The 14,956-nt window shown below is 35.3% G+C and overlaps 1 protein-coding gene across 5 annotated transcripts in view; it reads left to right on the forward strand.

The window, feature by feature from the left end:
- OPA1 (OPA1 mitochondrial dynamin like GTPase) overlaps window positions 1-14,956 on the forward strand; it is a 48,379-nt gene that overhangs the window by 11,465 nt on the left and 21,958 nt on the right. For all 5 annotated transcript variants that reach the window (XM_053951571.1, XM_053951573.1, XM_053951572.1 and 2 more), the window contains 19 exons: window positions 2,486-2,539; window positions 3,646-3,750; window positions 4,668-4,754; window positions 5,622-5,735; window positions 6,054-6,134; window positions 6,533-6,607; window positions 6,937-7,008; window positions 7,153-7,252; window positions 7,797-7,927; window positions 8,435-8,507; window positions 8,599-8,671; window positions 9,423-9,538; window positions 10,145-10,209; window positions 10,801-10,877; window positions 11,114-11,279; window positions 11,802-11,954; window positions 12,547-12,655; window positions 13,277-13,356; window positions 14,414-14,554. In XM_053951571.1, coding sequence (XP_053807546.1) covers window positions 2,486-2,539; window positions 3,646-3,750; window positions 4,668-4,754; window positions 5,622-5,735; window positions 6,054-6,134; window positions 6,533-6,607; window positions 6,937-7,008; window positions 7,153-7,252; window positions 7,797-7,927; window positions 8,435-8,507; window positions 8,599-8,671; window positions 9,423-9,538; window positions 10,145-10,209; window positions 10,801-10,877; window positions 11,114-11,279; window positions 11,802-11,954; window positions 12,547-12,655; window positions 13,277-13,356; window positions 14,414-14,554 — 1,872 coding nt within the window. The remainder of the gene's footprint in view (window positions 1-2,485; window positions 2,540-3,645; window positions 3,751-4,667; window positions 4,755-5,621; window positions 5,736-6,053; window positions 6,135-6,532; window positions 6,608-6,936; window positions 7,009-7,152; window positions 7,253-7,796; window positions 7,928-8,434; window positions 8,508-8,598; window positions 8,672-9,422; window positions 9,539-10,144; window positions 10,210-10,800; window positions 10,878-11,113; window positions 11,280-11,801; window positions 11,955-12,546; window positions 12,656-13,276; window positions 13,357-14,413; window positions 14,555-14,956) is intronic.

The following is a 14,956-nucleotide window of genomic DNA, read 5'->3' on the forward strand; positions in this document are numbered from 1 at the left end:
AATTATTGATCCACATTCTCTTTTGGAAGAACAAATTGTGACTGTCATTGAAATAAGTCATTGCAGGCCCTTCTGACATGGCATAAACTAAACCTTTTTATTTTTTAACTGAATTGGATTGCTTGCATATCTATAAGAAAACATGATATTTTTATTTCTGTTCTTGAAAGTTTTGTTGCCCAATTTGCCTGCTTATTTTTCCATTTTAATTTATTTACTCAATATTAAATCTACTGCAGTTGTAAATTGAGTAATAGTACAAACCATCTCACAATCAGAAGATACTAAAAACAAAAATTTAATCCTTTCCTGTTGATTTTTTTTTTTTTTTGGACAGCCTGTTAAATATTTAGCAGTAAAATTGTTTACAACTGCACTGTGCTTGGCTGCTTGAATGCATTTTGTCTGGGCCTTCATATTTTCATTTAAATTATTGAAAATCGTTGTAGTTCTGCACATAATCAGTTTAAAATTATTTGCCCTGTGTGCAAGAGCCCTTGATTAAAAATAAGTCTCCAGTATTATTTTCTCATAATTCTTTATGGTGGCAATGGGGAAAGAGGGAATAATCTTGAGTTACAAACCATATTGAATTGGATTAAACAAATACTCATGTGCCTGTATAAACATACTTTAATAGCTGGTTTTTTTTTGGGGGGGGGGATAGAAATCCTGTCTTATGTGACTGTTAGTACTTCAAATTGATATATTAGCTTTAGCTTTTATTGGCAACTTAAAAATTTCTAGCAATATTATGGACCACATATTCAAAATACTGTATGTACTAACATTGAAATGACTGTTTCTTGGTTTTGACATAACTTACCTAAAGTCCTTGTTAGAATTAATCATCTAGTGCTAGATAATTCTTTGCTTCAGATCTCGCAATGCGAAGCTGTGCATTATTTTGGCTTTCTGTGTTGAACAGAAGCATCAGCCCACACAGACATTGCCCGTGGTTGGAGGTGTCTGTCGGGAAGCACTTCAGAGGTGCATCATGGCCCCACAAGTCCTCTGAGAACAGCAGAGAGCAGGAAAATGTTACCTCCTTTGAAAGTCTGCAGCACATGGAAACACTTTGTTTTCCTTTTCTTTCCTAAATTTTCTTGCTTCTTTTGGCTTTCTACATGATTCTCTTGGCCTCCTGTTTTTATTTTCCCCTTATATCTCTGAGGTGTTGGAGGTTTGTGTATATGTAAATGTTTATTTACATATAGCAGCTTGTGGCTGCATGCATCAAGTCCTCTGTTCAACTAATCCTGTTTCTGATGTACTTTTGCTACCACTGAACTAACAGCAATGAAAAGTTAATTTACAGCATTTTGTCTTTGCTCTTTATGAAAGAAAATAATGGCAATAAGATGGAAGTGTCAGCTTGGATTTCTTTCTGTAAAGTCTAGGCATAATTCTTCAGGCTCAACAGCTAAATTATATTGACCACTATGAATAATTGTGGATTATATTCTTGTAGTCTGTAACAACTGTTGTAAAGTTTTAGTAATGGAATTAATTTATGTCTAAATAACAGCTGTTCTCTGCATATTAGAATATAGTCTCTTTGAAGCCAACTTGAATTGTAAATGTCACATGGGCTTTATCACGTGAACGTCATTTAAATATTGACACACTCAGTAACTGTTTAGGTTATCATTTTTTCTAAATTGGATATTTCATCAGTCAACCATCAGATTTTATTGTTTATAAATATTTACATCTAAGAATTTGTATTCCCTCATTAATGCTTTTTGTCTTTGTGTTATTAAAAGGGGATTGTTTAAAAAAATCTGTTTACTGCATCTTGATGAGCACATTTTAGGAACATTTGGCTTAGAATATTTCTTAGTGCTTGATCTTATTACATTAATTCCTTGAATCTCAAAATCTCTTGTACTATAATATCCTAATTTTTCCAGGTTTAATGTAATTTAAATAATTTTGAAATAACCCTTCAAGACAGTCCTGCCTATCTAAAATGTATGATGTTGTGTAGCACGTTTAGAATTCTGACAAACATGAATAAGAATGCTTATGAATATGCATTAATAGTGACTACTCACCTGAAAGTATTTTCTATAGGAAACAGGTGTTCAGTGATTTTATCACTTTAAGATGGTGCTGATTCAAAAAGTGGATATACAAGATCCTGAGAGTTTGACCACTAAAACTACATTTAGTTCAGTGGCCAGAAATCTCAGCACCATAGGAAGCTGCTTTTCCTTAAGCCCACTTTCTCAGTATTAAGTCTTGAAGGGTTAATTTTTACATTTGCATGTACTGAAATTCAGACAGTTCTTCAATGTAAAGCTCCTGTTGCAGATGGGGCTTTCCATCAGCTTTAAATTTCAAATGCTAATTGAAGAATATTACTTGCTGTAAAACGCATGTCTAGTCACTTATGTGAAATGAAGCTTTCAGTTTCTAATCTGGTTATTTACAGTGCTTAAACTAAACAAGTGATGGTAGCCATGATTATTTTTCTTTGTAGGTTTCTGACAAAGAGAAGATTGATCAACTTCAAGAAGAACTACTACGCACTCAGGTGACTTTTCTGAGTTACTGATGCCTTAAGTAGTGATTTATGTGCAGCAGACTCAGATTTACTAGACAAAAGCACACCTGAAGTATACTTGGTAAAAATGGAGTGTTTTTTTCAATCTCTGAATGTATCAATGCAGAGTCCCCTCTGTTGGCACAGACCAAAGGTCAGTCTAGTCTGTTCTTCTCTGACAATAACTTACAGAATGCAAGACCTCATTCCTACCAAGTTTTAATCTCTCCTTGATTAGCAAGACAGAACTAGTTCTTTGTAAGCTAGATTTTTTCAGGGATGATGCACATTAGTCATATTTGTCAATGTTTTGATTTTCTTGCTCACATTAATGTACAATTAATCTTTTATCTGCAGGCTTCTAAATTGATTGGCTCTTTGGCTCAGCTACGTTGTTTTATAAGGGCTTTCCTAAACTCATTATATATTTGCTAGTTTTGAGTGCGTTTATTTTATATTACAGTATACTTACCTTTTTTAAATAACATATTGAAATTTGTTGTTTTTTTTTTTTTTAAGTACATTCAGGCCAAATACATTTCCACATTGTAGAAAAACATTTTCAGAGTAGATATCAAAACTATACACATCTCTCATATTCAGAGTACTACTGCAATCTCCTAAACAGGGCTAAGCTGTTACAGTTGTCTTGATCTGAGGTTTTATGCTGAAGAAAGGGTCTAAACAAGGCTTGCACATTTACATTCAAGCTCCATTTTGGTTGAATGGCCAGTTCCCACTGACACTGATTTCTTTCTGGTTCCATATGTGTAGCTTCTTTGAAAATGATGCATTAAGATGCTTTAATATTGATTTTTGTGTCCTGAGCTTTGAACAGTGTGGTCTTATAAAAACTTTTGAAGCAAAAGTGTTGCATTGCAAAAAAAAAGTAATTCTAACACTCTTCTCTTGGTGACCTTGTGTTCTTAATACACAAAGTGATCACAAAGGTGATTCTTAAAACCAGTGATCACGAAGGTTTCTATATTTTTGAAAGATTTGCCTGAAAGATTATAAGTTTTTCATAGGTAAAACTTTGTTCATGTGACTCTACCATGTCCATAATTACACAAATATGTTTGTACTACTTTTTATAGCTCAAATACCAAAGAATGCTTGAGCGATTAGAGAAGGAGAACAAAGAATTGAGAAAATTGGTACTGCAAAGAGATGACAAAGGAATTCATCAGAGGAAGTTAAAGGTATGTGTTACAAAACCACATTGAAATATAATTATACCATAATTTCCATTATGCTATTCTAAATTGCATTTGTTAATTCATATATAATCTTCTAACATTTGTTTTAAGATACCTCTGTTAATTTTTTCAGTCATCAGGACTTTTATACATCCTTTATTTTTTAACTATATAACTTTTGGAAGTGGCTTCAATTGAAAACCACAAAGGAGTTACCATGTCTAACTAAATAGCTTACCTAAGTGATTGGCAAATGTGGCTTGGTTTTTTCATGTAGCTTCACTGTATTTTCAGATAATCTTGCTTCCAGCTCTTCTTGCACACACAGTCTGATACCTTTGTGCTTTGTCATAGGCCTCACTGAGTTTGGTAGGAGTAAGTTATGGGGTCAGGGAACATAATTTAATGATTGTATAAATCCAGTGAGACTGGCTTTTGTTTTTGTCTGCCAACATCCTGAGCATTTTTAAGATAGATGTTTTCTACTTCTCTGTGTCATTTGTTAACCAATATGGATCTTACTCTTTCCTCTGGGATCTGAAAGATGAATCTTACTTGTGCATAATAAGTTTGATAATTCTGTATCCTTGTTAATGTTTATCGTTCATCAAACTGAATAAGTCTAGATTTTTAATGGGAGAAACTCAATTTAGCTTAACTTGAATGCTGCAAAGTTTGCACTCAGTTGTTCTCTTACGTACATAGGAGCTCTCATTTTCCTCCTTCATCCACAGGAGTCAATGAATGACTTTACTTTGTATTGTATTTCATAGAACAAAGATCTGTGCTGCAGTATAGATAGCTGTGGTTTCAAACCATCAGGAGAAAGTAAAAACATTTTTATACCAATTTACAGAAGAAGTAGTCTGAAACCTTTGTTCTCTTATTTGGCTGTTTTCTCTCTGTACTTCTTTTTGTAGAAGTCATTGATTGATATGTATTCTGAAGTACTTGACATCCTGTCTGATTATGATGCCAGTTACAACACTCAAGATCACTTACCTCGAGTAAGTAGATAACAAGTTCAATGATTTTTACTGAAGCACCAGTTTTACAATTAAATAGAGCATTTAATTATATTCCAGAATAATCCAGAGTTAATGCCAGGCTATTTTCTTGTAACTCCACCTTTTTGCTTAAGACATGTCTTTCATTTTAAAAGCAGTAAGATAATTTTGAAAATAACCAATTTAACCAGGCTAAGCCTGTTTTGGCTCTTAGATAAACCCTGTCTAGATTCAGTTACTGCTGCTGTGCTCAACTTTTTGTTTTAAATGGTTTCAGTCTGTGCACCCCATCCTCCTCAGCTTTGCAAAATGGTTGTTGTTTCCCACTGTGTGTGAGTGGAGCTGAGCAAGTAAGGTGCCCTGCCCATCTCCCCACAGCATGCTGCTGTTGGGGGGAATTTGGGAAGGAGTTAGCTTGACTGCTGGTGTAAGAGAGAGCCAGGAATGTTTCCTGCTTTCACAACCACCTGTAGCATTGGTAGCTTCTATAGGAAGCCACTAAGATGGAGAAACTCAGGATTCAGCTATTTCCAGGCAGAAGCTGCATCTACCAGATGAGTAATGTTTTGCCTGCAGAAGAGAAGAGCTGCCTGCCATGAGAGCAACAAGCCCTCCCTTTCTTTCTTCATTAAATGCCCTGGCAGGGTGCTTTGTGGGCTGTGCTGTCTTAAGCACAAGTCAAATTTTTTGCTTGACTACAAGTTAGTACTTCTTCAAAGATTCCATCTTTAAACCAATGCATTTATTATCAAGCAGAATACAGCTGGTGTTGATACAGATTGTCAGGTATGTCTTCCTAGTCAGCTTTTGTCTAAGCTTCCAAAATATCCTTCCAAAAGCCAATGACTGTTTAAACTTTCACTTAAGGTGGTGGTGGTTGGAGACCAAAGTGCAGGAAAAACCAGCGTGTTAGAAATGATCGCCCAGGCCCGCATATTCCCTCGAGGGTCTGGGGAGATGATGACACGTTCCCCTGTCAAGGTAAGAAACATCCTCATCTCTGAATCAGCATTTGCTGTATTGTTCTCCCTCTGATTATGACATTGTTTGAAGCATACATGTACATAGGTTTATAAAATGGCCTGTAAGCAAGGCAGTTGTTTCAGCCAATGGCAGAAGCTCTGCTGGTCTCTGATCCATGTGTACTGAGTAGTAGCAGTGCCATTTAGTAATTTTGTGCTAAATAAGCATTACATATAATTGTGTTTCTACAGAGGAGAGTGTACATATGCCATGTACTTCTCATGTTTCTTTGTGTTAGATTTGCTATACTTTCTCATTAAAGCTTTTAACATTTAGGTGACCCTTAGTGAAGGTCCCCACCATGTGGCTTTATTCAAAGACAGCTCTCGGGAGTTTGATCTGACCAAAGAGGAGGATGTAAGTATAATAAAGTGACTGGAAGTTAATGAGACTTCTAGTGATTCTCTGAATAATTTTGTCTGTGATCTCTAAGCCCCTGTTTAATTAGAGTGAAGGATGTTTAGTGGGCAAGGCATTGTATTAGTTATTAAATTATCTCTTTGGCTGGCACTGAAGTGGATAAAATGTTGAGTGCTCCTTGTGCCAAGACACTTTTTGAAGCATGAAGGGATCTGCAGGTAATCTGTCATTTAGTGCCCTCCACATTTACCAGACTTACTAAACATGCATTTGAAATAATACTTACAAACTGAGATTTTCATCCCTAACTAAAAGTGTTTTTCTGTGTAGGTAGTTTTTCTTCTATCATAGTTATAAAGAGTTTTGTGTTTGATATTTTGCTTTTCTTGTAACAGCTTGCAGCTTTGAGAAATGAAATAGAAATCAGAATGAGAAATAGTGTGAAAGAGGGGTGCACTGTTAGCACTGAGGTAAGACTTTTCAAATAGTTCATGGTAAATATCTGTATGTGTATATGTTTTGGAAGTATTCTTCAACTGGGGGACTGTGATGAATCCAGTCTGCATATACATTGTATTTTGCAGTATACAAAATGTATTTGGACTGTTAAAATCAGTTTTATACAGTACTGCATTTGTACTTGCATTAAAAGTTGTACTTCCTATTTAAAATGACAGGTTGTTGCTGAATAAAATGTGTGTAAATATGTGTTCATATAGTTTAATATATTCTGTTTGTCTATGTAACTGTATTCAAAGTAGATGGTGTATAAACTTCTAATTTCAATTTTATTTCATAGACCATCTCCTTAAGTGTGAAAGGTCCTGGTTTGCAGAGAATGGTATTGGTTGATTTACCTGGAGTCATTAGTGTGAGTATGCAATAATTTAAAAAATGAAGACATGTAAATGTGGTAGTGTTATTGATGAGAACTTTAGCTGCTGGGGGTTTTTTAACATGTTGGTTTTTTTTTTTTTTCTTTGTTTAAATATTTATCTCCATATGCATATTAAAGACTGTGACATCAGGTATGGCTCCAGATACAAAGGAAACTATCTTCAGCATCAGCAAGGCCTACATGCAGAATCCTAATGCCATCATCCTCTGTATTCAAGGTACTAACAGTCTAAGCAATTATTCATTTATGTTTTTAATCATGATTCTTATGTTACTCTGGAGTCTGTTCTTGTTGCAGCGTGGCAGGGTGGTATTTTTCCTTTTGTGATAATTTGTGTAGTGTACAAAACAGCATGCTGTGAATGTCTGTTTATAAATTAAGGCAATCTGTGCAAAATTTGTGGCAAAAGCAACTTTTTGCAAAGAGTTTTTTTAGCATTAAAGAAAAATGGTCGTGATAATAAAATTCAAATTTTCCACAGAAGTGTTTTTGGAGGTAGCATGCAATAATATTGAATATTATACAATGTTGAATATTTTGAGTAAGCTGGTATTTGTTGAAAACTTACAGAACTACAACAAACTGCTTTGATTTGATTCTGGGAACAAAGCAATTTTTCCAGTATGTGTATCCAAAAATGGAACATAAGTCTACTTTTACTGCATTAAATTAGTAACATGAAACTTACTTGATGATGGCTACTGTGTTTTCAGTACTGTTAGATTACATAGTCCCTAAAATAAACTTTGTATTTGTTTTAGATGGGTCAGTGGATGCAGAACGCAGTATTGTTACAGACTTAGTCAGCCAAATGGATCCCCAAGGAAAAAGGACAATATTTGTACTGACTAAGGTTGATCTTGCAGAGAAGAATGTGGCTAGTCCAAACAGGGTGAGTTGAAACTCTTTTTCTCACACATGGTAAAATGCTTGAGATGCTGGCAGAGATATTGGACCTCACCTGTGTGCTCTAGATGGTTTTGAGTGCTTACTTCTGTATTTAGTATGATGATTTTTTTGGTGGTTGTTGTTTTAATCTCTCTCAGGCCTTGCTTTTAGTGATCAGCTATGGGACTTCAGTCTCAGCTTGCTGTAATACTGATTCCTTTCATGAAGGTGACCTGAGCAAGTTCCATTTCCCAAAAAGGCTAAAGATATTCCAATATAGTAATTTTTGTTGTGTTTTGTGTTCTGCTGTGTTATGCCTTTTTAGATTTATGCCTTTATTTTTTTTCATTTGTTTTGTTTTCAATCTCAGTAGAACTCATAGTCCCACGACAAGCTGCTTCCTGCTGTGGTCTGTGCATAGCTATGACTATATTTGGCCTTAAAACTGTGCTGAAGGAAAGAATGTCTCTGTGCAAAGTTAATGATTTTTTTTAATCCTTTATTTTCATAGATCCAGCAAATCATTGAAGGCAAACTCTTCCCAATGAAAGCTTTGGGTTATTTTGCAGTTGTTACTGGAAAAGGTAAAGAGAGCTCTAGCTCTGCTTATTTTGTCCTTGGTAGCCCAGAAAGCTGTCTAAATGGAACTGTTGCAGCACTCTTTTCTTTCTGCAGGAAACAGCAGTGAAAGCATTGAATCCATTAAAGAATATGAAGAGGAATTTTTTCAAAATTCAAAGCTTTTAAAGTATGTTGCTATTTTATTATTTCTATTAAAATGAGCTTCTGTTGGTAAATGCTAGCATCAGTTTTTCTTGTGGAATTTAAAAGGATTGCAATGTGGAAGCACTAATTGAGATTTAATAAATTAAGTATCATGTTGAGGTGACCAATTTATCCTGGTTTCCTAATGCTTGCTGTAAGTCAGTGGAGACAGACGGGCATCTTCAGGCAGCAGCTGATTCCACTGCAGTTCTGGGCCACTCTTGCAAGGTTTGTGTGTCTCTCCATCAGCTCTACAAGAACTAAGTTTCAGCCTGTCTAAGCACTTAGAGCTGAGAGGAGTGAATCGAGCCCAAAAGTGAGTGTTAGTGCCTCTAAACGTCAGTTGTTGTGGTGTGACCGTATTGTATTCAAAGGGTTAGCTGGTATTCTGAGGGAAGCTCACTGAGTGGAGTTTTGATTTCACAGGCTGGTATTCCTCAGGAAAGTACAGTAGATGATCTTTGGGCCTGTAGTACCTGCATTGCAACCTCTAGAATAAAAACTTATTTAGGATGGGGTTTTTTGTTCCTGTGTTTCATTTTGGGGATTTTTCCCCTTGCTTTGGTGATGATCTACATGGAATATTTTAGAGTAAGAGACTGGAATTCGGGTTAGGTACACAGTTATATGTTATTTTCTGCTCTGAGAAGCAAAGCTTTATTCTAGAGAGGAGCAAATGGGGATCCGAAAGCATAGATACGCAGAGAACTTCCTCTGGCTGTCTTACTTTACAGGACAAGTATGCTGAAAGCACATCAGGTAACAACCAAAAACTTAAGTCTTGCTGTCTCAGACTGCTTTTGGAAAATGGTGAGAGAGTCTGTGGAGCAGCAAGCAGATGCTTTTAAAGGTAAACATGTTTGGAAGAAAAAGGGAAATAGCAACTTGCTATTAAACAATTGTTTCTTCCATATGCATATGTTTTGTCAGCATGCTTGTGCAATTGTTTCATATGTTTTAGATGATCAACATTTCCCATTACTTGATAATTGCCCCGGGTAATTTCTAGAAAAAAAACCTAAAAAAGTAATTTATGTTGCAAAGTACTACTTGCTCTAAAAACCAAAGGAGTAAAAAAGTATGAAGAATAAAAATCAAGTTTTTTTGGTTTTTTTGGTTTGTTTTTTTTTGTGGGCAAAACACAGTTCTTCCACTTCCACTTTAAGATGTTTAAAATGGCTTCCTATATAAATGTACCATTTGGTCAGCCAGGGCAGAGCTGGAAGTTGAATGACTCCGCTGTGCTTTTTTAATGCATGAATTTTGCAATTTGTAGACAGAGTATCTTGGCACAGACAGAAAAAAATTCTGCTCATTTGCAGACACACTTAAAGTTCTTGGAGAGTTTTTCATAAGCAACATTTGTGGCAATTTTAAGACCTGCTGAACTTCTAAGGTAGTCATGAAGTGCTTATGGACAATTAAAAAAACAAGGCCCTGTTTCTGATTTTTGCAGCCACTCGTTTCAATCTTGAGACAGAATGGAAGAATAATTACCCGCGGTTGCGAGAGCTTGACAGGGTAAATTATACTACTGCTATTACTGTGTGCTACAAAGGGTTGAAGACTATGAATTAAAATGTATGCCTTTTAATTTCATTTATAAAGGTTTCTTAAAGTTACCATAAAGTACTGACATTTCAAAATGTTAGGAGAGTGTAAATTATTATAAGGGAAGGAAATACTGTTCTTCAAAATTGTGATGCTTCAGCACTTATGTCTTTGACTCTTCTAGTATACAGTTGCCTGGCCTAGCTTGCCTCCAGGGACAGGTCATTGTTTCTTTGTGATCATGACAGAACTGGCAAAGAGAAGTTACATTCCCTGGTCTACCAGACAGAGTAACAAAACAATTGGGATCTCATTTTGTAATTCTTTTACAGAGATCCTGTATATTGAAATGCCATGCCTGGACAAAGGCATGCAAGAGATGGAGGGGAAGATGTATGTTAAACCAGGGTAGCTGATGATATGCACACACATTGTTTAGAACATGACCAGGAGGTATCATTTGATGCTTAAAGGCCTTAAAGAAATGGTTTTGGATTTTTTTCCCTTTTGTATGGAGACATGATCAAACTACACTTAATCTTATTATTTCCTTTTGCACAGAATGAACTGTTTGAGAAAGCAAAGAATGAGATTCTTGATGAAGTCATAAGTTTGACTCAGGTCACACCAAAGCACTGGTACAGTAATTTTTTTCTATATTTTTTTTCGTAATTTACTAGGAGAAGTTTGCCTGTAAAATGGATTTCTAGTAAACAACATTCTCAATTATAAGTAAGAAACTGTTTTTCTTGGACAATGTATTGTGTTCCTGTGATCTGTAGTCTTGTTTTCTGTGTTCCTAACAAATTGAATGCACACCTATTAGTCACTTGTGTACTGGAAACCATCACATGTGTTACAACTCTCATTTTAGGGAGGAGATGCTTGAGAAAACTTTATGGGAAAGGGTATCTACTCATGTGATTGAGAACATATACCTGCCAGCAGCACAGACTGCAAACTCAGGGACGTTTAACACCACTGTGGACATAAAACTGAAGCAGTGGACTGACAAGCAACTGCCTAATAAAGCAGTAGAGGTGAGAATTTAGTTACTTAAATTTAAAAAATCAAATTAAAACTTAATTAAAATTTGAAATGAAAGTATAATTCCAGAGAAGTAAGGTGGTGTTTGAATGGCTGACTGCAGTTCTTTTAACTAGCTTACATGTCAGAAAAGGCTGGCAAGATCTTGATGTCCCAGAACCATTCAGAGCAAAAAACATTGTATTTTGCTCTTCTGGTGAATTTTGCCTATTAAAGAAAAAAACACCTATTTTTACAAGGTTAACAAACCCTTCAGGTATGTATATTCACATTTAATAGATTTATGCAAGTTTAACAGAATTCTGCTTGATACAATACAGTGAAGCAAAGTTTAATGTTGCTTTTATTAGTAGTGGATAAAGCAGCAAAGGAAAAGTCAGTGATTTATGCTTGCATGTTTTTTTTGGAAAGTCTCCAGATTTTCATACTTGGAAGAACTGTAATAAATGTTCCTTTATCAGCTGGTGCATTGTGTAATGGTCCATTTCAGGAGAAATTGTTTGCTAACTTTCCAGGTGGCATGGGAGACTTTGCAAGAAGAATTTTCCCGTTTCATGACAGAAAAAAAAGGAAAAGAGCACGATGATATCTTTGATAAACTGAAGCAAGCTGTCAAAGAAGAAACTATTAAGCGACATAAATGGAATGAGAGAGCAGAAGATAGCCTGGTATAATGTAGTGGGTTTTTTTGCCTTGAAATGTTTTATTAGAGTTGAATAATCAGTATTTTTGCATTCTTTCACTGTAATCATAAAATGATTGTTGTTGTGTCCATCTCACATTTTCTATATTATGTTCTAATTCAGTGTTTCTCATTTCATTATTATCTTTTATTAGTTATTGCCCTAAATAGTATTTAATAAAACTGTTTTGGTTGGTTCATGAACGTCCTCCATAACCCACTGGCTGCATAAGGGCAGCCTGGTGAGAGTTGCTTGGCATCAGCTTATTTATTCTGTTCAGTGTAGCCCTATAAAATAACATAATTTCATTTCCTTCCTTATAGATTCTGTAATCCAGAGAGATTTCATATCTTTTGCTTTATTTTTTCCATTATTTATGCAGGCTGTAGAAAAGAGTCAGAGGCACACAAAATAATTTTGACAATGCTTTGAAAGATACCTCTTGATTAGCTTGTGTGTGCCCAATATAATCTGTTTTGGCAGACATTAAAAAATGAAAAGAATACTAGAAATGGGTTATTAACTGAATCCTGAATAAATGATTTCCTGTGTGCTAAGGTGACATTGTGTATTGCAGCGGGTGATCCAGCACAATGCTTTAGAAGATCGGTCAATATCTGACAAGCAGCAGTGGGATGCAGCCATTCATTTCATGGAAGAGACGCTCCAAAGTCGGCTCAAAGACAGTGAGTGGTGTCATGTATTCCACTCTTCTTCCCTTTTTAATCTGAGCCAGTCTTGATAGCTCACTTCTCTGAAGGGCAGCCTTTTTATCAGCCCAACTGACACAGTGGTGACTGCTTGCAGTGGTACTGAAACTGGTGGAAAATTTAGCAAGATACAGCCTCAAAAGCTCTCATGCTCTTGCTCTTAAAAGCAACTGAATGAGAAGCAGTAGAGATCTATAGAGTCAAAAAATGGTCTAAATGCACATGTAGAACAGAATAGATTTGAGGAAAATAGTTGGTCTGTTTATGGTTTCTAACATAATCAATTTTGATGCAAGTTGCAGCCAAGGTAAGATTTTTTTTCAAATGCATGACTTGGGACTGGGAGGGTTGTCTCAGTAGAGGGTTGTTGTGTTTTTTATGTAGTTCTTGAAGTATTTACTTGGAAGTATTTTTAAATTTTAGTAAAATACATCAACGATTGCTTGAAGTAAAATACACCTGACTTAACTAAGTGTGATATATTTTTTATGTTCTTCAACATAAAATGTTCATTCTTGCTCACATACTTAATTTTGAAAGTATAAATTTGGCTGGTTGCATATATTTTGTTTGATAGTATCATAACTCCTTTTTCAGCTGAATCTGTTATTGAAGATATGGTGGGTCCAGGCTGGAGAAAGAGATGGTTGTACTGGGTAGGCCGCACCAAAGAACAGGTAAAAGAAAAAAAAAATAATAAAGAATTTAGATTATTACTCAATAAGTTTTCAAACTACCAATTCTCTTTACACTATCTAGATGACTACAAAAAAACCTCACTTGTCATTGTTTTAAATAGTATGGAGAATTTAGTATACTTTTTCCGTGCTCCATCTACAGAGTAACTTGTAAAATGTTTTCCATTTTTCATCTGAATTACATCTTTGCTATTATGCCATTGACCTGTGTATTGAAGTTCTTGCTGTAGAAAGAAATCAATGAAAGCAGTGGAAACTGGGCTATTCTCTTCTATACTTTTCATGTCTGCCTTCTAAACAGAAGTCACATGCAGTTTTCTGTCATGCTCCATTTGGATTTAGTTAGTATGTGATAGCATTATCAGTTGCATTATAATCACAGTTGTATATTCTGATTGGCCATATTCATCGTAACTTTTGGAAATTTCCTTTGAATTTTAATTGCACCTTTTTTTCGATGCCCAGAGATGATGGGCTTTTTATATTAATTTTCCTAGATGTTTCTCAAACTGATTCATACTTTAAAGAAGTAAGCAGAATTTAAAAGGATAGAGTAGGAAGTAATTGTTTCAGAGAAAGGAGTTTTACAGTCAGCTATATGCAGCCAGCATAGTTGATTAGTTGACTATTATGAACAGCAGCTTAAAGGTATGAGCTCATGGAGAGTTCCTGCTAATTAATAGTCAAAAATTACAATTTTAATCAGTGTCACAAGTGGCATATGAATGTGAAACCTTCTAGGAGATATTCATGTAGGGAAAAGGGGGTTGACACCTATGGTTTTTTTTTTTCACCCTTCTATTCTTGTTCTGCATTTCTGTGTATAATGAAAAGGGAAAAAAAAATTGAATTATCCATTAAAATGCTATATTTGATCTGTCTTTGCATAAATTCCTTTTGAAGTAACTTAAAAGTAATAGTTAGTAATGTCAAAGATTTTTTCTGCCCTGGCTTATTAAGCAAATAGAGTGTTTATGGAGGAGGTGCTGACGATCTCTGAGTCAATAATAATTCCAACTAATCATTCCTATCCTAGAATATTCGTAATGAAACAAAAAATGAACTTGAGAAATTAATCAAGTGCAATGAAGATCATCCAGCTTATCTGGCAAATGATGAAGTGACGACTGTCAGAAAGAATCTGGAAGCAAGAGGAGTAGCAGTGGATCCATGTCTGGTGAGATGCAGAATTGTAACAAGACACATGGAAGCCCCCTGTGAACATCTGAATGTTTTCTAGATGCCAAAGAAAAGATTTCATCTGAATACTGAGTTTGTAATGCAGATGTTTCCAAACAAATCACTAAGTGACTGCTTGCACGCAATTCACACACTTCTGTTGGCTGGCAGAGAAATGCTTTGGAATCTCTCCGTTTAGAATGGAATCAGAATCTGCTGAGCAGACTTTATTGCCTACATTGTAACAAAGCTTGTTAGAAATTATTGTTTAGATGTAATCAAGGCCTTTGTGAGCATGTTACAGTAAAAACATACTGTGTATCCTAAAGCTTTCAGTGTGGTTGTATGTGAAGTTGGCAGATCACTGGTATAATGAAGAGAGAGAATTAAAAAAAAAAAA

Source organism: Vidua chalybeata, chromosome 10 (assembly GCF_026979565.1).
Source record: "Vidua chalybeata isolate OUT-0048 chromosome 10, bVidCha1 merged haplotype, whole genome shotgun sequence".
NCBI classification, from domain to species: Eukaryota; Metazoa; Chordata; class Aves; order Passeriformes; family Viduidae; genus Vidua; species Vidua chalybeata.